At 38.7% G+C, this 22,385-nt stretch overlaps 1 protein-coding gene across 1 annotated transcript in view; it reads left to right on the forward strand.

Moving 5' to 3' along the window:
* ptprn2 (protein tyrosine phosphatase receptor type N2) overlaps positions 1-22,385 on the forward strand; it is a 419,224-nt gene that overhangs the window by 358,081 nt on the left and 38,758 nt on the right. The window contains exons 16-18 of the mRNA XM_036596937.1: positions 7,899-8,046; positions 8,942-9,015; positions 20,869-20,946. Of these exons, the coding sequence (XP_036452830.1) occupies positions 7,899-8,046; positions 8,942-9,015; positions 20,869-20,946 (300 nt within the window). The remainder of the gene's footprint in view (positions 1-7,898; positions 8,047-8,941; positions 9,016-20,868; positions 20,947-22,385) is intronic.

Below are 22,385 nucleotides of genomic sequence, written 5' to 3' on the forward strand. Positions count from 1 at the left end.
AAAGAAAGAAAGAAAGAACTTATGACATTATTCTGTTTGTTTTGATGTCAAACAATAACAAGAACATAATAAAACTGTAAAGGATGTTTTTCTCTTTGCGAAACAGTTCAGAACATTCATCATGAAATGTTCACATTAGGTAAATCATAGCTGCAGTTGATATAGAAAAATAACAGTGAACAAATATGGGGGTACATGTTTTCAATGGACAGTGACGATATGGAAGTATGTAAACCGACATGTACTTAAAAAATGAGCTCTGTTAGATGTTTATCTGACAAGATTCATTAAGTTGTATCACTTTAGAGCAGCGGTGTCCAAAGTTTTTGTCTTGGGCTGCCAAAGATTAGTGTTTATGAAAGAAACAAAGCCAAAAACACAAAACAGTATACATTTAAATTTGGTGTATAAGCTTCAAATTGAGCTTTTTAAGCGTTTTATAACTTTATACCATATTTACTCTGTACTGAAATATATAAGAACTTCAAAGTAAGAAAAACAATAATCTATAGGTTATGTAGGTTATATACACTGTAGATTTATAAAAACATAAGGTAAACAGTAGCAATAGGTCCAGCAGTAGGGCTGCCCAATGAAGCCTGTTAATTAACAATGAAATTACAGTCATTTAGTTCATTGTAAATGCTTCATTACTTCAATCCAACAGTTTCACTATTTCAACTAGTTATTGTGACATACAGTATTTTACCATAACCATAACAGTAACAACCATTAAAATGAACACAAATGTTAAAGGTGATAAAAATAATGGCATTGTAAAAATACAATTTATTTACATGCATTTAAGTATTGACCATTAATATTTTACAGTACTTTGACAGTACTTTGAAATGTTTTATTTTTTATTTTTTAAGTGTGTATTATAAAAGGTGTTTGTTCTCACATTAGGTGAGTTGGTGGGGTTGAATCACTTTTCTGGTGGTCTAATTTTGGCCACAGGCCTCACTGACCAATATAAATTAGCAGGAGTTCACATCAGCCAATGCACTCTGCAAAAAAGTGATGGATTGATTTTTTTGGGATTGAAATGTGTAAATAATTTCCAAATGAACAAAATATGTTAAGCACAGTTTTGTGTTTTGGCAGTAATGCTGTTAATGTGTAGTATTTGCTCTTGTGGAAACACATTTGAATCAAGCATTCAATTCAGTACATTTTTTCCAGTCCATGCAGTTACGAAGGGTTAAAGTTAGTGGTCTGAACTTTTCTCGCACTTTCAGTCTGTGAGAGACTTTTAAACTGAATCGCTTTAGCATTTTAATTCCTGTTAGAGCCTCAGCACGGCGGCCTGTGTGAGCACTCTAGCTGTCTGCGGCTTCACCTGATGAACAAATTAGCCGCATTTTACTGTCGGCGTGTGACAGAATGTGTTTGGGAAGTGAGAGTGCAGCGTGATTTCAGAGCTGTTTGAATAAAGTGCAGGTGAGAACAGCACAGACAGTGTTAGAGGACAACACCGTCAGACAAAGGTCAGATGACCCAAAAAAAGAGAAAACCAGCCAGTAAAAATCCCATTAGTCCAATTCTACTTGTGTTCGGTGATGTCAGAGGCTGAACGCTGAGTAATTTGCAGGAATTCGTGGGTGCTTGCAGTGGATACGGCTAACGTTAGCTCTGAGGGATGACTATGTGTAATCTGGATTATGTAATCTGATTAAAAAGTAGGGGGGTGGGGTCCTTTGAAAGCAGGCATAATTAGATTACAGTTTTATGGATTACTATTGTTAAGGGTTACATTTCTGATTAGGTAGTATCATTCTTAATTTACTGACAGTGCCCATAAACTGCATGACAGCCATATTATGGGGATTTTTTTGGTAAAAGCTTTTAAAACCAACTTCACCATTGGGGGAGAATATGAAGGGGAATTACACCAAGTATATGATTACGATGTAGAGAAAGTCATGCCGAGAGGTTTTGCATGGAATGATTAATTCTAATTCATTAGTCAGAATTGTTCACAGTGGTGGTGATAGGAACCAGACGTCCACCTCTAAAAGCTCCCTCATGGACAGTTATTACATGAAATGGTTATGAATTCACTGCCTGATGCTTTTCAAAATATTAGAAAAAAACATCTTTGTGATCATGCTATTTTTTGCTAGCACCTCTATGGGGTTTCTGACAATGGGTTAGCTAATGTCAGCTAAGTAAACATTTTTGGCTTGAAAAAAAGACTAAGTTTTATCTGAACATTGTAACAGACATTATTATATATTTGAGCTTATATGTTGTCAGTTTTACAGTGACTCTTTCAGTACTGAGTCCTGACCTAGAGCTGCTGCTGCTGTTTTCCATTCCTAACAACTAACTGAAACCTGGTTAGACTACGGCTCATATACGGTCAATTATGTATCTTGAACTCCCAGAAGGCCTAGAGAGACTTTCTTCTTTAAATTGGTTCTACTCATTGTAAATCAAAACATGATTGGTTGATTCCTCTGTCACTTCCTAATTATGTTGGTACTCCATCTCATGTGTAAGGCCTAAAGCTTCTGAAGTTCTAACCAATGGGAGAGCTCCTTTGGCTGAATCTACCTAGATACCACAAAGAATACAATCCTGATTGGACAATTTTCTATTGAGAAGTTCAAGGATGTAGCTTTTGTTTCCAAAAATGAAATTAATAATAAATCTAATAAAATGAAACTAAAATATAAAAGCTGTGTTGCAAAGCAGAGGCTGCAGCGGAGGCAGGCTGCATTTCCCGGCCGCTACGTCATAGAAGTCTGTTCCAAAGTGAAGGACCCTTCATATACAGCCTATAAATGCACCTTAAATTCTGAGTGATTTCCAGGACGCAACCGATACATCCTTCCTGGCCTTCGGTTACCCACAGTTCTCTGTGCACCAATAACATGGAAAAGAAAGAAAAAAAAACAGCACCACGAAAATGATGGAGCAGAGCTTGTTTTAAAATGTAAGTTGTTCACGTCCTTGAATTCGTCTTCGTTACCTTGTAAAGTGTAAAGTGATTGATTAACTAGAGCATTTTTCCATATATGGTATATCGCCCATATATCGTATTTTATGTAGAAGTATTTGTATATATGTAGCTTATCGTACTACATAAGAACATCTCCTCCATTTCCGTGAAGAAATTTAAAGGCAGCAAACACAATGCAATGGGCACCAGTTCCCTCATGAGTGTTGTGCCACAATTGCAAGAGGCCAGACCTTTCTGGTGACGTCGCCATGCAGCCTCATTAGGACTGTTCCATTTGTTTGACGAATAGGCTCCTAAGAAGGAGTCTTCATAGGACAGTCCTACCGAGGACCCGCCCTACCTCGGCTGCCTAGGCTTTGGAACGCAGCTATAGACTTGACTTCTTTAGGTCCCAGAACTCAGCAGACCTTCTCTGAAGACCTCCAAGGTCCCCAGGGTTCCCCACTTTTATATTCGACCACACATCAAACACACTTTGTCTGGTCATGCAGTGTTGACCCCTCATCCTGAGCCCAGCGAAGGCGCTTTTTCTTCTTATTGACTTAATCTCATTAAAGCTCCTCCAAGGCGTGTTAATCAAAGTCATTTCTCCTCTGCTAAATAATGAATGCTACACAGAGCATAATGGCCTCTATTAAGCTCCCTGTCACACGCAGCATAACCCGCTAAGATATGGTCGGGTCGTCATGTCGGAGAGAGCAGCTCACTGGAGAGCGTTCATCAGGAAATCAGAGCAGTTCAGAGATATGCACCCTGTGGGCAGATGTTTGAGGACGATTGGTCAGTGTTTGGGCTGAGCTGTTGTTCTGATTGGCTGACCACATGTCTGTATGCATGTCTGCGAGAATTTTCATTTAACAGCCATTAAGTAGAAGTCATTCATTAATCAGCATCGGGAAAAAGTAGATAACATTTACCTTCATTCCAGCTTCCATTCTTTTCAAGAGACTCACATTCAGCTCCTCAAAGAAATCTGCAGACACACCTCCAAAGTTCAGTCTTAGAAGCTGGTTTAGCATTTTCTGCTTCTCTTTAAGCAACTGATCCCAAACACTCAGTGATGTTTTTCTAAAAAATTAATCTTTTTTCCATTTCTCAGTGATGGCTTTATAGCAGCCACACATCCTTTTGGTTTGTTAGGAGTTCCATTTTCTCTGTATCCTTTAAGAAATACATGAATTCCAGCTTGGCAAATTTCTGTTTTTGTCCATTGACTTTCTCCTTTCCTATGCAAGTGGGTTATCCTATATATTTGCTCAAAATATCTCCTGAAAATGAGGAACTGGTTGTTTTGACTGGAAATAAATAAAGAAATGAAAAGCATTCTCTGACTTTTGAGCAGTGATGTGTAGTCTATGGATTAAAAAGTGAAGGTTATATTATTGTATATGTAAAAGTTATTTAATAGTTTCTGTTGAGATGCTCTCTTGTGTTCACTGGCATGCAAACCCCTTTGTTTCCTCCAGGTACGTTTTGTTTCACTCTGTTTTAAAAGCCCCTACACATCATACAGAACAGCAGTCTGCGTGTCAGTCAGACGGCCCTTTCCTGTCAAAGTAGGCTGTTCTTAGCTACAGTCAGCTATGGAATGCTGCAGACTCTCTGACCACAGGCAGAAGTCTGGGGCCAGAACAGCTTATTGAAATGTTTTTATACATCAAAACATATGTTTGTCTTAACTCTGTTTACTTTCCCCTCCGTGTCCCTACAAATCAACAAGCTCTGCTTCGACTCTCAGCTGACGCGTTTCTGCTTGTGTTCTTGTTTGTGGATAAAGGAAGTGCAGTGCATTTCCAGTGGTGTTGAATCTGGTGAGGGTCCATCTTGACCTCCGAGTGTGGTTCCAGTGATCTGACCATAATCTGATTAGAATGCAGGGAGAGGGAGAGGGAGGGAGGGAGAGAGAGAGAGAGAGAGAGAGAGAGAGAGAGAGAGAGAGAGAGAGAGGGAGATGTTTAATTCCTGAGATTATGATTGTACTTCTGAAATAACTCTAATAATGAAATAACTGAAATATTTTTAATAATTCAAAAAAACAGAACAGCTATAACACCATTACAGTACTCTCTCTCCCTTTTATCCCTCCATCTGTTTTTTCTCACACACATTTTCTCTCTATTACTTACTTTCTTTCTTTCTTTCTTTATTTCTTTCTTTCTTTCTATCTCAGTGTGCTTTCTCTTCCTCCCACTTATCTCTCTCTCTCTCTTTTTGTTTTCTCTCTGCCTGTCTGTTTTCTTTCTCTCTCTTCCCCATTTCTCTCTAACAGTCACTCTTTCTTTCTTTCTTTCTTTCTTTCTTTCTTTCTTTCTTTCTTTCTTTTTCTGTCTCAGTCTGTTTTTCTCTCTCTGTGTTTTGTTTCTCGTTAATCTCTCTCTCTCTCTCTCTCTCTCTCTCTCTCTCTCTCTCTCTCTCTCTCTCTCTCTCTTCGTATTTCCTGTATCCCCACTGTTTTCCGGAGCGTCTGTATCCTCAGTCTCTCAGTGAACTCTCACCTCTCACGCTCTTTAACTGTGTTTGATCGAGGGTCCAGCCCTCCACTGTCTGTCTGTCCATCTCTCTCTCTCCTCTTTGTCTCTCACTCCGTCTCTCTCAGCAAGCATGATAACACAAGACTGAGACGTTCGATACTATCACACTTTTCAGAGCTGATATATCTTTCTTCATCTTCTGAATGAGGTGGTCTTTGTGTGGACGTGCAGCTTCAGCTGCTCAGCTTTTTCCAGGTCAGATGAGTGACGAGAGGGAGAGAGAGAGAGAGAGAGAAAGAGGCATTCTCGATGCTGATTGGTCAGCAGTAGGTGATGTAAGGTGCTTGGGTGATCCGCACAAAAATGGACAGGATTTCAACTTAAGGCCATGCAGGCCAGAGGAGCGCATTTCAGTCATCATGCTCTTTACTTGAGGGAGCGTGGAAAGGTGTCAATCTGGTGGTGGTTCGGAAGTGGGAAGTCAAAGCTCAGAATTACATCATTTTTGAGTTCCACACATTTGAATTACAGAGTAAGAAACACATTGAACAAGACATTTACTGCACTCTACCACCTTTTCTCAATCTATGAATCCTGTCTCAAAACTCTGCAGGTGTTTTGTAGCCCGATAATCCCTGTGCAACGCCATCTGCAGGAGTCTGAAGTTACTACCACTTAAACACACGACTAATTTTTTGTCTGGTGAGCTTAAAATGAAAGTAAATATAAGAAAAACTGAAACTGATAGAGCTCAGGTGAACAATCCAGCAAACACAGGGTCAAAAGCTGTGTGCTCCCAGTCAGCCACGCCCTCTGACAGCTCCTCTACCTACTTAAAGACATTTTGACCTGTTTTGGGCAGAATACCAAAAAAAGACATCATAAGAAATGAGTAAATAAATGGTTCCTACAGGTATCTTGTTATATGCAATTGCCTTTAAAGGCAAATTTAAAAAGATTCACAAAAATCGAGTAAATCCCCTCAGACCTTTTTATACCTGTTGGCGGTGTGAGCAGCCATGTTGAGTCAACGTCACATGCTGAGTTCGGAGGTGTAAACACCATCCTAACTTTCCGTGTTGTAATTCCCAGCTGAGGGGGAGGGGTTTCAGATTTTTCCTAGTTGGAGGTGGGAAATTCCGAGTTGTGCGCTTCAGCTGACCGCAACATGAGGTCTGTAAGATAAACAGACAAATGCTGATGGTCAGTTATCTCAGCTAACCTGACCAGACTGGTCTTTTTCTCCTCTCTGACTGGTAAAACAGTGAGTTAGTGAAGATCTGGTTAACTCAGACTAAACGTGACAAATTCACTGAGTGATGTTCAAGGTTTTATTCCATTAAATCTAAACAGGCTGTAGAACCAACCTGAGCTGGACGTTTATCAGCACCTCATCTGCTGCACAGTGAGCAGAACATAACTGAGCCATATTTCTGTTACAGTTATATTTTTAACTTACAGTGACTCCATACGCTGTGTACTCTCTCTGTTCTCTCTCTCTCTGTTCTCTCTCTCTCTCTGTTCCTCTGTTCTCTCTCTCTCTATCTCCCTCTGTTATCTCTCTCTCTCTCTCTCTCTCTCTCTTTATCTCTCTCTGTTCTCTCTCTCTCTGTTCTCTCTCTTTCTCTGTTCTCTCTGTTCTCTCTCTCTCTCTCTGTTCTCTCTATCTCTCTCTGCTCTCTCTCTCTTTCTCTCTCTCTCCTTTCTCCCTCTGTTCTCGGTTCTCTCTCTCTCTCTCTCTCTCTCTCTCTCTCTCTCTGTGCATTGGGGATTAGTCTGAGCTCTGAGCTGCTTTCTTTCAGCTGCTGTGTGTAGATGGATAGACGAGTGATTTTGTTGTTTGGAGTGAAAGAATAAGAAAGAGAAGAAAAGAGAGGAGTGATAGGTGGAGCTGGGAGGTAAAGCTGGATTACAGGCGCCTAACATAAACTCACAGCGGATTCTGCACACAGCATGCAGAGATAGAAACAGCATGTCTTTCTCTGCTTTTTCTCTTTTTTCTCACAATAACAATCTTTTATTCTGCAAATACATAAATGTACAAGAACATCTCCTTGAGATGTATATATACAAATTGACAAAAATGGACAATTACATGTTTACCTTATATGTTATTATAATATCTATCTATCTATCTATCTATCTATCTATCTATCTATCTATCTATCTCTCTCTCTCTATATATATATATATATACATGCACATTCTCCATCAATCATAAGAACGATTTCACCATGCAAAGAATCATTTAAGCATGCAATCGGATCTTTGAGTGTTCATGATTCTAAACTGATGACTAAATATTACTGATATCTATATCACTAAAGATTAGATTACTGTATTTCTAAAGAACCTTTGAAGAACCGTCATTTTAAGAGTGTGTAGTTACAGTGTCGTGTTTGAGGATTTGAGTGCTGTTTTTGACGTCTCCTCTTTTCTCTCTCCTCTGTGTCTCACAGTCATATATGGAGGATCACCTGCAGAACCGCGACCGTTTGGAAAAAGAGTGGGAGGCGCTGTGTGGATATCAGGCTGAACCGGCCGCCTGCTCTGTCAGCCAGGAAAAACAGAACGCCAAGAAGAACCGTCCCAACGGCGTGCTCGTCTGTGAGTGACACAACCAATCACAAACGTGATTGTATATATGTATATATACATGTATATACACATCCGAAATTTACAGACAATGTAAAGGGTAACAGGTATTTTCAAATTATGTCAAAAACTGAAAAATGTTAAAAATATAGATACAAGGTTTTCTTCCGACAACAGATTCGGCCAAATTTAGAAGAAAACATATATGCAAATTTTAGTGCATGGTTTGTATTTTTTGCTGAATCGAATATATTGAAACAAATACAACATAATATGTGCCATAACTTTTGGCCAAATTTGTTGTTTTTTTTTCCCCATTATGCAAAATTCTGTAAATAAACTCAACAGAATTATTAATACCCATATTTCCAGAAGAAATGCTGGAGGAGCTATAAACTAGACACTGAACATGTCTATAGACTTGATGAATGTAAGTTTTTTAACATTTACATTTTCATTTTACCAATGTTTTATATTTAAAGGATAGTGAAGGAAAATAAGTGCTGAGCAAATGACTTTATGGTAATTAAGTGGTTAAAATCACCCATTTACTGTTAGCTTCTAGCATCTCTGGTTGACCTTGTCCTTAAAAAGTCATGTCAATGCTGTACAAGCTTACACTTAATGCTAATTAAGTGCTTAATACCATTTGTTCCCTGTTAGCTGTTAGCATCTACTTGACCTGGTCCTTAAAAGTCATGTTGTTGGCTGCTTAATTTAATTTTTTTTATTTTATTTTTGAATTATTAGCATTCACAGACCTTCCATTTCCACTTTTGTACAAATATTTGGCAGATGGACAACAGAAGACACATAATGTCTGTAACTACTGTATAATACATATGTTATAAGTATATCATAGATGTTAATACACTAAAGACTGGGTTTTTTTGTGCTTATATTGCAGATGATCACTCCAGATTCACCTTAAAGGCTGAAAACAATCACAGCAACTCAGACTACATCAATGCGAGCCTCATCGTAAGTGCCACTCTTTATTTCAGTCTGGGTCAGTTTGTTCCTTCTTGGTCTTTTTTTGGAGTCTAAAGAAATAGTCTGGCTAAACAATTACTGCCTCTCTCTCTCCCTCATCTCTCTCACTGGTACCGTCTGTATAAGAGGCCCAGTCATGTTGTTGTCAATGTAAATGCAGGTGCTAGTTTGTTGAAAAGCTGCAGGAATATCAGAGCTAAAGTTAAAGCGCAGAAAAGGCCAAACGGAAAAGAAAATCTTATTTTTTTATGTTCAATTTGTCATATGTATTCTATTTTATTTCCAGTCATATATCAAAAAACTGAAAGCGCTGCTCATAGCCGGGCCTGTGGGCATTTTATAAAAGGTTCTATCAAGAGAACACAAAGCTATGAATGTGAAATTCGTAGCCTTCTGAAGCTGACATTCAGCATTTATAAACCCATACTTATCTTTCTGAGTGGGTACAAACACACAGAGGACTCTTTCTGACCTCAACGCTGCAGTTCAGGAAGTTTTACAGAAACTTTGTTACATTTTATGCACAAAAAAATATCAGTTTTCAACATTTGTGTGGTTTTATGTACCAAAAACAACCGTAGTTCATTCTGCATGACCTTTTTCCAACCTCTCTATATCTCTTACCATTAAATAGCCTGTGCCTTTAAGACACATATATATGTAAATGAGCTGTATCGTGATTGGCTGCCCTGTGGTGTGCCTCATTCAAAAAGCAATCTGAAACTCTACTTTTGCATGAATGGGTGGAGCTAAACTTCTGTAGGCTGAATAGGCGTGTCTATATGTAAATGTGTTGGTTTACATCAAAACAAAACAACATGTTCCATGTTACATTAAGTGTGTAATAACTGTGTAGTTACACATTAACAATACCTGCAACAACGATGTAACTACTGATGATGTATTCCCTGTTATAGATGGATCTCGGTTGTACAGCTTATGTAAATGTACATGAATATTCAGTTTTTACTCATGGAATTACATAATGGCATATTTTCTCTTATGTAATTACACATGTATAACAGGGTGAACTGCTGTTTTTTTCAACAAGACTTTTCTTATTGCAGGAGAAGGTGTGTAATTAGCTTCCACACACATTACAGATGGATTACAGTTGTCCATCTTATGGAAATACATAAGTATCAACAAGTATATGCAAGTCTTTGTAATTACACATCTGTAGCTGGGTGAGGATAATTATGTTTGTACGAACATGAGGACGCAAACTCATTACAGAAACATCGCACTTTCCTAAAATGCACACAACCACATTTACAGTCATAAAAACAACAGCTGACTCTATTACACATGTGTAATTACATAAGAGAAAATATGCCATTACAGCTAGATAAAGATACTCGTGATATTCCATGATAAAAAACTTAAGTTGATGTGTGTTTAGAGAAGCTGTATTACTGTAATCCACCTTTAACAGTGAATATGTATTACAACTAGTTACATTGTTGTTGCATGTATTATTAATGTGTAACTACACAGTTATTATAGACATCTAACAAAGTGGGACCAAACCATGAACTAAAATCTGGTTGTTTTTGCTTATTTTTGTCATATATGGACTGTAGGGACTGGAAGGTTAATGGCACTTTCAAAACTTTATAGTGTTTGTGTACTACAGCTACGTTTTTATTTTCAAACAAATGCAGCTGTTTTATTATCATGGAAAATGGGGTTCAAACAAACCTCATTTTCCATGATAATAAATCAACTTTTAAAAAAGGCCATTTTACAACAAATCACTTGACAGTGCTAGCTTGGCCTCTTATAAGGCTTTAACTTTGATTTAATTTTGGTTTAATTATAAACATTCTTTCTATTTAAACTGTGTACGTTTTCAGATTTGAAACAAAAAGTTTAAATTCTTGAAATGCCCAACAGAAAACTGTCCAATGAGGATAGTTTTCTCTGTGGTATCCAGCTAAATACAGCTAAGTAAGCTCTCCCATTGGTTAGGACTTCAGGAGCTGAACTAAAGGCCTTACACGTTAGATTAACTACCAAACATATGTATGAACTGACAGAGGAATCAATCAATGATGTTTTGATTTATATTGAGACCAATTTAAAAAGAAAAAACATCACTCCTGACCTTCTAGAAGTTCTAGATACATCACTGACAGTGAATATGAGCCAGAGACTAACCAGGTTTCAGTTAGTTATTAGAAATGGAAGCAGTGGGAACAGGGATCCATACTGAAGGAGTCTCTGTAAAACTGCTATGAGGTAAAATATACATTATTATCTGTTACAAGTATAAAATAAAACTAATGAAATGACTTTTACAAGCTTAAAATGTCTGTTTTTAATCATCGTTCTTAGTTTAGTACTAATATACTATTAGAAATCCCATAGGGGTGCTAGAAAGTTTAGAGCGTTTTCTTGTTTCTTTCTTCTTTTTACTTACGCTCTTAAAAAGATGGTTCTTCAAAGGATCTTTAGTAATACCAAAAAAGCCAATGTTTTTAAAAAAGGGAAGGGATGTTTCTTTGTAAATGAGATGTGTGCTTGTGAAGAACCCTTTATAAGTTTAAGAACCTCCACATAATATTACAGTTCTAGGAAGAACCCTTAAACTGGCGTAGAACCAATACATGCAGGTTTCTTAAACCTTTCACCTTTCAAAAGTTCTTCACACTCACAAATCTCTTTTTAAAAATGGTTCTTTCAGGAACCAAAAGCAGCTCTAAAATATGATTCTTCAAGAGTTCTCTAATAAAGACAATGATTCTATATAGAACCAGGAACATTCAAAGAACCATGGCTCTTTGCATGGTGAAATGGTTCTTCAGGTTGATGGAGAATGTGCTGTATATGGTTTTATGTGGAATCTTTTTGAAAATGGTTCTATGTAGCACCAGAAAGTGTTCTGCTATTGTTATTATGTCAAGCTTTTAACAAAAGAAGAATCCTTTTTTGGTGCCATATAGAATCTTTTTCCAAAAAAATGTATACAAAACCATATACAGTTCATTCTCTATCAACCTGAAGAACCATTTCACCATGCAAAGAGCCATTTAAGCGTGCAAGTGGTTCTTTGAATGTTCATGGTTCTATTCAGAACCATTATCTTTACTAAAGAACCTTTGAAGAACCTTCTTTCACCGGAACAGTGTATAATTCTAATTGGTTAATCTTAATTATCACCGGAGCAGCTGGTAGCCAACAAAATGAGATCAAACCAGTTAAAAAGCATAATGTTCAAATGAGAGGAATGAAAAAGGCCCATCAGCTGCCCCTGCTGCTCTATGAAAACACAGGAACGTGTAAGATTGGGCTCTTTAGAGGAACAAGCAGCCCAAAAATGCTAAATTGGCTAACTATGAAGACCAGCTGCTAGCCACCACTAAGCATGACGTCGTTTCCACTGCGCTAATTGATGGCTCTTTACTGTGGCTGGTGAATAGCGGTCGGTAGCTGCTGACGGTCCAGAGGAACCGGAGACGCGAGAGAGTTTTGAAAGTCACTCTTTCTTCTGTTCTCTCCATCTCCTGTGACCCTGACAAAAGGAAAACAAAAGAAAGTGTGTGGGTCTCTCCTCCCTCGCTCCGTAATTATGGCCCAGCGGGGACCTGACAGCCTGCGCCACCAAAACTGTGATAATTACGTCTGTCAAACGTTAGCTTCTTCCTCGTTAGCGCAGAGAGAGAGAAAAAACACTCAGAATGACTCACCGCTGATGTTTTTTCCCCTTTCTTTTCTTTTCTTCTCTTTACCGCCCTCCCTCATTTGTAGAGGACTTCAGGGGCTTCCAGGGGCTTAAGAACATTCTGACCTGCAAACAACCACACAAAACACAAGCACTAATGCAGACAGACAGAAATACAGCATGGTGCAAAATCAGAGACCCCCCCATCATTTATTTAATTTCCAGTCAAAACAGCCATTAAGTACAAGTTATTATTTTTTTAGGAGATGTTTCTGAGGAGATCAGATATAAGATAATCCACTTGAATAATGAAGGAGAAAGTCAAAGTGAAGAAAACAGGAGTTTACAAAACTGCAGAGAAAACAGTGCCCCTAACAACCACCTGGAAGACCTAGTAAACCCCAAAACTGCCCCCATCAGATAAACAGCACTTAAAGCTTTCATCTTTGAGAGAGAGGAGAAAATCAAGCTGCTTCAGATCTGAAAACATCCACAGGTGTTTCTGTCCATCCTTCCACTGTGAGAAGACGACTCAGCGCTGTGGGTCTGAAAGGATGTGTAGCTGATCAAGAAGAACCTCACTGAGAAAAGGAGACGGACACATCAAACAAAGAAGCTGAACGATGGACTGACCACCCCAGAGTCCAGACCTCAACACCACTGAATGTGTTTGACTACTTCAGAAAATCAACCAACTTCTAAGACTGAACTCTGGAGGTGTGTCTGCAGATTCTTTGAGGAGCTGAAAGTGAGTCTCCTGAAAAGAATGGAAGCTGGAATAAAGGTAAAGAGTGACTCACTGAACACTCAAACAGCTGAGATTAGATTTAGTTGTTGAGGCTTCTGTGTGACTTTCGGTTAATTGAATGTTTTAAATGGCCATTTTGACTGGAAATTAAACAACTGATGAAAGGGGTTCTCAGACTTTTACACAGTGCCATACAGTAGTGGGAAGCTAACCAGCCATATTTGGAGTTGTGTGAGATACTATATATATATATATATATATATATATATATATATATATATATATATATATATATACAAATCACAATAATACAATGAACTTTGATCTAAAATATACCAATTTGTTTAACCATTTCCAAAGATCTCATGGCAGCTCGGTATGAATTATGTTTATCATCCAATACCTCGTTTATCTACACTCTTAAAAGAGAAGGTTCGTCAGGGTTTCTTAATACAACTAATGTTTCTATGTAGGACTGTGAACACTCAAAGAACCGTTTGTATGAATAAAGGATTGTTGAGCTTTATTAATGATCTGTAGCAGCACAAAGAGAGTTTGGTTAACAGTCACTCTAAGACGATGATCTTGTTGATTCTCAAAGCGTGAATAAGTGAGCACATCCTCTACAGAGAACACACTTCTGTGCATTTTAATACACATTTACTGTTTATTTACTGAATTTAATATACTGGGGAACAGCAAAACATGAAATGTGGCCTGTGCAACTGTTAAAGTGGCTTATTTTACATTTTGTTCATATTTGTTGATGTTTGATTTTTTCCAGTATGTTAAACTCAGCAAATAACTAGAGATTTGCCACACACAGATGCACACACACACACACACACACACACACACACACACAGACGCACACACACACACACACACACACACACTCCTTCCTGAGCTGTTTGTGAGTTTTGAACAATGCCGTGCGTCTCCTCCCCTGACACACATGAACACTCTCTCGCTCTGTCAGTGACAGGCAGCCGCGCGCATTAGAAAGCCTTGATTAGCATACGAGGAATCCCGTGCAGCAGCCGTCGCCATGGTAACGGCTGGGCGGAGCAGGGTGTGTGTGTGTGTGTGTGTGTGTGTGTGTGTGTGAACCCGTGAGAGAGCATCTCATTACTGTCACAGTTCAGCAAACCCAAAAAAACCAACACACACAGCTCAGTAGTGCTGAAGTCCTAAAAGTGTCGTAGCGTAAAGATCTGATCATTTATTACTGTAACATATATACATATATATATATATATATATATATATATATATATATGCACTGTGTATTCATATATTACTGTAACTGTATCATTACATCAGAGATAAATGGCTAAACCATCTCCTGAGGCGTGACAATACAGATACAATTATGTAATTACATGTTAATTACATATTACATTGTAACTTAATGAGTTTAATGTTTATTATACATTTATATTCAATTTAAATTCTGTATGAACAGGTCTGAGTCTGAACCTCTAGCCTTGATTTCTGTCTGTTTCGATGTTGATGTCAAATATCACAAAATTGTAATGTATTAATAACATCAAATTGAAATCATAATCATATATATCTCCTCTTCTCTCAAACACCGACTACATTTATACTGGACTTTAATAGGAGCAACTGCAAAACCAACTACAGCATGAGTGAGAGAGTGAGAGAGAGAGAGAGACAGAGAGAGAGAGAGACAGGATAAATGCTAAAGAAAGAAAGAAATAAGGGGTAAAAGATAGGAAGAAAGAAAGAAAGAAAGAAAGAAAGAAAGAAAGAGAGAAAGAGAGAAAGAAAGGGACAGTTAGAAAAGAAATTTAAAGCACCAAAACGATTCGTCCACAGGAGTGAAGCTGTTTTCACAAGAGAAATCAAGAATTTCTAAAACTGGACTTTAATTTTTCAGCTTAAAGCCTGAATCATCTCTTTACACAGCGCTCCACGGTCAAAGCAGCCTTGTTATAGAAAGAGCTGAGATTGCTGTAAACGTTTTAATATACAATACGTAAACATGATGTCATATGCATGTGCCTTTAAAGGCAAATTTAAAAATATATGCAAAAATCTTGAAAACGCCCTCAGAGCCCAGAATGATTAAGAAACGAGGCAGGATGGTGACGAGTTAGAGGAGATGTAGACTAGAAAAAAATGAAGTTTTACAAACAGACGTCAGGACAGACAGAGCAAACCTGTTTTTAGATGGTGTTTTCGAGGCTGATGGTCTGTCAGTCTGTGCCAGGTTCTGGATCTACATTGTGGAAGGTGCTTGTCTGAAGTAAATGATTCAAATGTACCTGGAAAATTAAAAGCTGCCTTATTTGAGTCAGAGCTGAGCACCTCTGCGTTTCCTCCCTCCATTATCTGAAGTCTCCTGCAGTGGCCTGAAGTGCTTCATGCAGCAGTTATTTTGGAGTTCGCTCTTCACCGATACACATCTCAGCTTAAAGTAATTAGATTTTAAGAGCACGATCATCTTCCTGAGTTTCAGATGATATATCCACTTTAATAACTCCCTTTATCCGAGCGAGACGAGGGCAGTCAGAAGGCGGCCTCTCATACGGCGGTATTAGCTGTCTGGTGTATAATTGCTCTTGCCAACAATTAAGGTTGTGCTGAGCAATTATATCCATTTGCAGCCAGGCTAATAGCCGTGTGTGTCGTTCATGCTAACAATGGGCTTCCTGTCTGACTTTCTGTCATTTCGCTCTTTCAGTGTAAAAGGCCGCGGCGAAATTAGCGCAGTGGTACGAGACACTTTAGTGAAGTTAGCTTTTATGATGGTCTGAGGTTTGGTCCTCAACAGACCTGCTAATGAGAGTGCTCCAATTAGACATTTACTGGCCACTTCATGGGTGGCTGTTTCCAATAAAGTGGCCAGTTAGTGGAAGAACAAGGTAGCTGTTTCTAATAAAGTGGCCAGTTAAGTGGAAGCACAAGGTAGGTATTTCTAATAAAGCGGCCAGTTGAGTCATAGTACAAGGTGGGTGTTTCTAATAAAGTGGCCAGTTAGTGGAATACATAGTAGGTGTTTCTAATAAAATGGCCAGTTGAGTTGTTGTCCAAGGTTGGTGTTTCTAATAAAGTGGCCAATTACTGGAAATACATAGTAGGTGTTTCTAATAAAATGGCCAGTTGAGTTGTTGTCCAAGGTTGGTGTTTCTAATAAAGTGGCCAGTTGAGTCGTGGTACAAGTTAGACGTTTCTAATAAAGTGGCCAGTTGAGTGGTAACATAAGGTAGGTGTTTCTAATAAAGTGGTCAGTTGAGTGAAAGTACAAGGTAGGTGTTTCGAGTAAAGTAGCAAATAATAGAAGTTCAAAGTGTTTCTAATAAAGTGGCCAGAAAAGCAGAAAGGTGTATGGCATTCACACTACGTTAATATCTTTGCCGTGTTCGGCCTCGATGTGTGCAGTGAGGGGGTGTTTGGTGTGCTGGTGTTGAGTGTGCCTGAGAATAATGGAGCTGAGCTTGATCCTCTAACAAGGAAGCGTACTGACCTCCATTGAGCCGGCTGCCGGCTATTGTGGTCAGTCAAAATGGCAGCGTTCCAGTCCGCTGACGACCGTGGCATTCCCGTTCATTAACCACGCTCCTTTCACTCTCTCTCAGGTAGCGTTATTCAGACGAACTTTCCTCAGCCGCTCTCTAGTCGCTCTCAGGGTTAGTGAAGGGTCTTTGGGCTGCTTGATGAATGAGTGGTGGGTTGTGATGCTGCTTGGGTCTGGACAAAAGAATAGAATGAAAGACCAGGAGCCGATTCATGAACGGCGTCTTAAGAAATTCATTCTTAACATGCCCCTTTTTTTTATCTCAAACCTCAGTTTTGAAAAATTGCTATTCTTGAAAAAATTAATCCAACACTTTTTTAAAAATGTGCCACTGAAAGGGGCCTTAAAGGACGTTTCTTTGGAGAGCTGTCTTTGTAAATGAGATGTGTGGTCGTGAAGAACCTTTCATAAGTTGAAGAACCTCCATATAACACCAAGGCTCTAGGAGGAAGCCTTAAATTGGTGTAGAAACTTTATTTTACGTGAAGGTTCATTAAAACTTTAATCCCCTAAAATCTCAGGCTTATTACATCATTAGGCTTATTATTCAGTGATTACAGGGACTTCAGTGCAAAGTAGTCGAGCTGTTCCTAGGTTATAGCAGTGTATAATAAATCTTTGGGCCTGCTGGTGAGCCCTGACCACTTAAAGGGTTAAAAGATTCTTCACACTCACAAATCGTGTCATCAAACATGGTTTTTTGAAGATCATTTTAAGCTCCTTCATCCTTGTTTTTCTGAATGCCAATATAAAGCCTACATTAGCTCTTCGTGGCTCTCTCTCTCTCTAAAGGGGTCATTTGTAAGAGTGCGTCTACCGTTTTATCCAGCTGTCATTGGAAATCATTTGATATTTATTGCTAGCATCTTTAAATAAACAAAGAGGTAAATAAATAGCAAATGAACGTATGAATGAATGAATAAGTGAATGAATTAATGAACTAATGAATGAATGAGTGAATGCACAAACAGATGAATGAACAAATAAATGAATGAATGAATGATTGAATAAATGAAAGAATGAATGAATGATTGATGAATGAAAGAATGAATGAATGATTGAATGAACGAACAAATGAATGAATGAATGAATGAATGAGTGAGTGAGTTAATGAATGAATGAACAAATGAACTAAATAACAAATGAATGAACGAACAAACGAATGAATGAACGAGCACATGAATGGATTAATGAGTGAATGAATGAACGAATGAATGAATGAACTAATGAATGAATAAATAAATGAATGAATGAATGAATGAATGAGTGAGTGAGTGGATGAATGAATGAACTAATGAATGAATTAATGAGTGAACAAACAAATGAATGAATGAACGAACGAATGAATGGATTAATGAGTTAATGAATAAATGAATGAATGATTGAATGAGTGAACAAATGAACAAAAGAAGGAATGAATGAACAAATGAATGGATAGATGAATGAATCGATGAATAAGTGAATGGATGAATGGATGAATGGATGAATAAGTGAATGAAAGGATGAATGAATGAATGAATGAATGAATGGATAGATGAATGAATGGTTGCATAAGTGAATGAATGAATGGATGAATGGATGAATAAGTGAATGGATGGATGAATGAATGAATGAATGAATGCTGCACTATTAAAGATAATGTAAAAATGTCCTTTGCATGATTCACATTTAGTTCCTTGAAGTAACTTTCAGTGGTTGGTTCTTTGGAGAACCTTTTTCTAAATGAGGTATGTGAGTGTGAAGAACCTTCTCAGCATCTTAATTTAGAAATGTATTCTTTATATATTTTAACTCAGACATGAGAAGAAAGTTAGGATAAATTGTTTTCTTTGAAAAAACTGAATCCAAAAAAGGGAAGGGATGTTTCTTTGAAGAACCATCTTCGTAAATAATATATGTGATTGTGAAGAACCTTTTATAAGTTTCCACGTAATGTTGTTACTCCACATAATGTTGGTTCCACGAAGAATCCTTAAATTGGTGCAGAACCTATATGTTACCTGCAGGTTCTTTAAACCTTTCAAGAGGTTCTTCATACTCACATCTTCTTCATATCTCTTTTTAAAAAATGGTTCTTTCAAGAACCAAAAGTGGCTCTAAAATATGGTTCTTCAAGGGTTTTCTAATAAAGACAATGGTTCTATATAGAACCACGAACACTTAAAGAACCGTTTGCATGCTTAAATTGGTTCTTTGCATGGTGAAATTGTTCTTCAGATTGATGGAGAATATGATGAATACGGTTCTATGTAGCACCTAAAAGGGTTCTTCTATTGTTACAAGCGTGGCTTAGTAACAGTAGCAGAATCCTTTTTTGGTGCCATATAGAACCATTTTTCAAAAAGGTTCTATGTAGAACCATCTACAACATGTTCTCCATCAATCTGAAGGACCATCTCACCATGCAAAGAACCATTCAAGCATGCCAATGGTTTTTTGAGTGTTCATGGTTCTGTATAGAACCATTTTCTTCACCAAAGACCAGCTTTTTTAAGAGTGTACTAGATAATCGCTCCAGGAACCATTTGTGGCACTCTTTCAGATGTTCTAGGTCCCTGTTCTTGGTGTTTTGCACCATTTCATGCCATTAATAGTGTTCATCTCTGAGATTCACGCTGAGATTAATATTAATATTCGTAGTCAGAGCTGGATGCTCGCTCCTGCGTGTGTGTGGCGCTGTGTGTGAACAGCAGTGCGTGTCGTTTATGGCGTGTGTTGTGGTTTTGTAGCTCTAATAATCTGCTGTAATGAGATTACGGCCTTTATCGCTGTTTAAAAGCTACAGATTGATCTTTTGCTGTTAATGAGTAAGTGTTAGAGTTTGTGAGGCAGTGCTGAGGCGAGGCGAGGCCGCTGCGTTACGGACGACACTCCAGTTTTCTTTATATGCTGTTTGTTTTTGTTTTTGATTTGTTGCTCGAGATGATCGGACACAAACGGGGGCTCAGTCCTCTCGAGCTGCTCATCAATAAACGTGTTTGATCAGAGCGCCACTGGGCTTTTATACGCTGATTCAGCTTTTATCAGCCCTATTAAAGAACAAGCACGCTCAGAGAGAGAGAGAGAGAGAGAGAGAGAGAGAGGACAGAGAGAGAGAGAGAAAACAGAGAGATTGTGAGAGTGTGAGAGAGAGAGAGAAAAGAGAGAGACATTGTGAGTGTGTGAGAGCGAGAGAGAGAGAGAAAAGAGAGACATTGTGAGAGTGTGAGAGCGAGAGAGAGAGAAAAAAGAGAGATTGTAAGAATGTGAGATTGAGAGAGAGAAAAGAGACAGACTGTGAGAGTGTGAGATTGAGAGAGAGAAAAGAGACAGACTGTGAGAGTGTGAGATTGAGAGAGAGAAAAGAGACAGATTGTGAAAGTGTGAGAGCGAGAGAGAAAGAGAAAAGAGAGACTGTGAGAGTGTGAGAGAGAGATAGAGAGAAGAGAGACATTGTGAGAGTGTGAGAGCGAGAGAGAAAGAGAAAAGAGATTGTGAGAGTGTGAGATCGAGAGAGAGAGAGAAAAGAGAGAAATTGTGAGAGAGAGGGAGAGAGGGAGGGGGAGAATGAGACAGGAGGAGAAGAAAGTGTATGGATGGAAGAGGAAAAAGATGTACAGACACAGATGATGAGAGAGAGAGACTGAAAAATAGAGAGAGAGAGAGAGAGAGAGAGAGAGATTTAAGTTTTAGTTTTAACTTTTGATTTGTTGTCTTTATACTATTTTTAATGAAATGTGGGGTTTAAATGATTTACACATCACTGCATTTTGATTTTTGATGTGACCATTTTTTTTTCTGTACCTTGTGTTTTCTATGGGTTTCTGTGGGATCTACTAACAATCTCTCTCTCTCTCTCTCTCTCTCTCTCTCTCTCTCTCTCTCTCTCTCTCTCTATCTTTGTAGATGGATCATGACCCTCGTAATCCAGCCTATATCTCGGCTCAGGGTCCACTCCCCTCCACAGTGGCTGATTTCTGGCAGGTAAACATGTCTTTATTTTTGTTTAACAGCACCTTCCAGGATTATTGGCACTCTTTCAGGAAGATGAACAGAAAATGCTCTGGACAAAAGTAGACCAATCAGAGCACAGCTTCAGATGAAAACACGACATACTGCCATCCCTGACCAGCAGGTGCAACATCAGAACAACATCAACAACACTAAAAACCTAAAACTGCTACACTCTTCAATGGTTCTTTAGTAAAGAGAATGGTTCTATATAAAACCATGAACACTCAAAGAACCATTTGCTGAAATATTTAATGGTTCTTTGCATAGTAAAATGGTTCTTCACATTTAGAAGCATTCTATGTGGCACCAAAAAGGGTTCTGCGGTTCTTATAAGCTTGACATTGTAAACAATAGAAGAACTGTTTTAGGTGCTATGTAGAACCCTTTTCAAAAAGGCTCTATAAAGAACCATATACAACACATTCTCCATCAACCTGAAGAAAAATGAGTGGAGCAAAGAACCTTTTTCATGCTTATAGAGAAGCCATTTGCTTTCATCTCTGAGAGAGAGGAGAAAATCAAGCTGCTTCAGATCTGAAAACATCCACAGGTGTTTCTGTCCATCCTTCCACTGTGAGAAGATGACTCAGCGCTGTGGGTCTGAAAGGATGTGTAGCTGATCAAGAAGAACCTCACTGAGAAAAGGAGACGGACACATCAAACAAAGAAGCTGAACGATGGACTGACCACCCCAGAGTCCAGACCTCAACACCACTGAATGTGTTTGATTACTTTAGAAAATGATCAACCAGCTTCTAAGACTGAACTTTGGAGGTGTGTCTGCAGATTCTTTGAGGAACTGAAAGCAAATATGAGTTTAATTCAGGAATCAGAACATCTCCAGCCCTTTTTGCTGTGATTCCTACAAACCAGCTCTCAGACTGCAGCCCCATAACGCTGACCGCACATGAATCTTATGTATGTAATTCATCTCTTTCTAATGTGAGGTTTTGTTCCGGGTGAATTACAGCGTGTGCAGTTCTCAGCAGTGTAAAGAAATGAAATTGCAGGCTGTACAGTAGCTCAGATGTGCTTATTCCCCTCAGTGTGCTGCTGGCTGTGATGCTGATGAAAGAATGGGGCCAGCTTCACACTAATGTTACACAGAGAGCGAGAGAAACGAGTGAGCACAATGCCCGCTCACCCTGTGCTGTTTGGATGAGAGCGTATTAGCCTAATTAGGGGTTCCAGCGGCCCCACAGGGCCGAGGGATTCGGCTGGCTGAACCATAGACGTCCATTCTAGGAGAGTGGGATGGACTATAAACGTTCATCCTTGTAGAGCCGGCCAGAACATAGATGTTCCTGTAGAGCTGGTGGCCCCAAAGACATTCAACTGTGTTTGATCTTGGAACAGAAGCCTTGGTGTAACTGTGTTGGCAAGCAACAGAAGTTGTACTAATGTGATAT

This window comes from Colossoma macropomum, unplaced genomic scaffold (genome assembly GCF_904425465.1).
Source record: "Colossoma macropomum unplaced genomic scaffold, Colossoma_macropomum, whole genome shotgun sequence".
In the NCBI taxonomy this organism is placed as follows: Eukaryota; Metazoa; Chordata; class Actinopteri; order Characiformes; family Serrasalmidae; genus Colossoma; species Colossoma macropomum.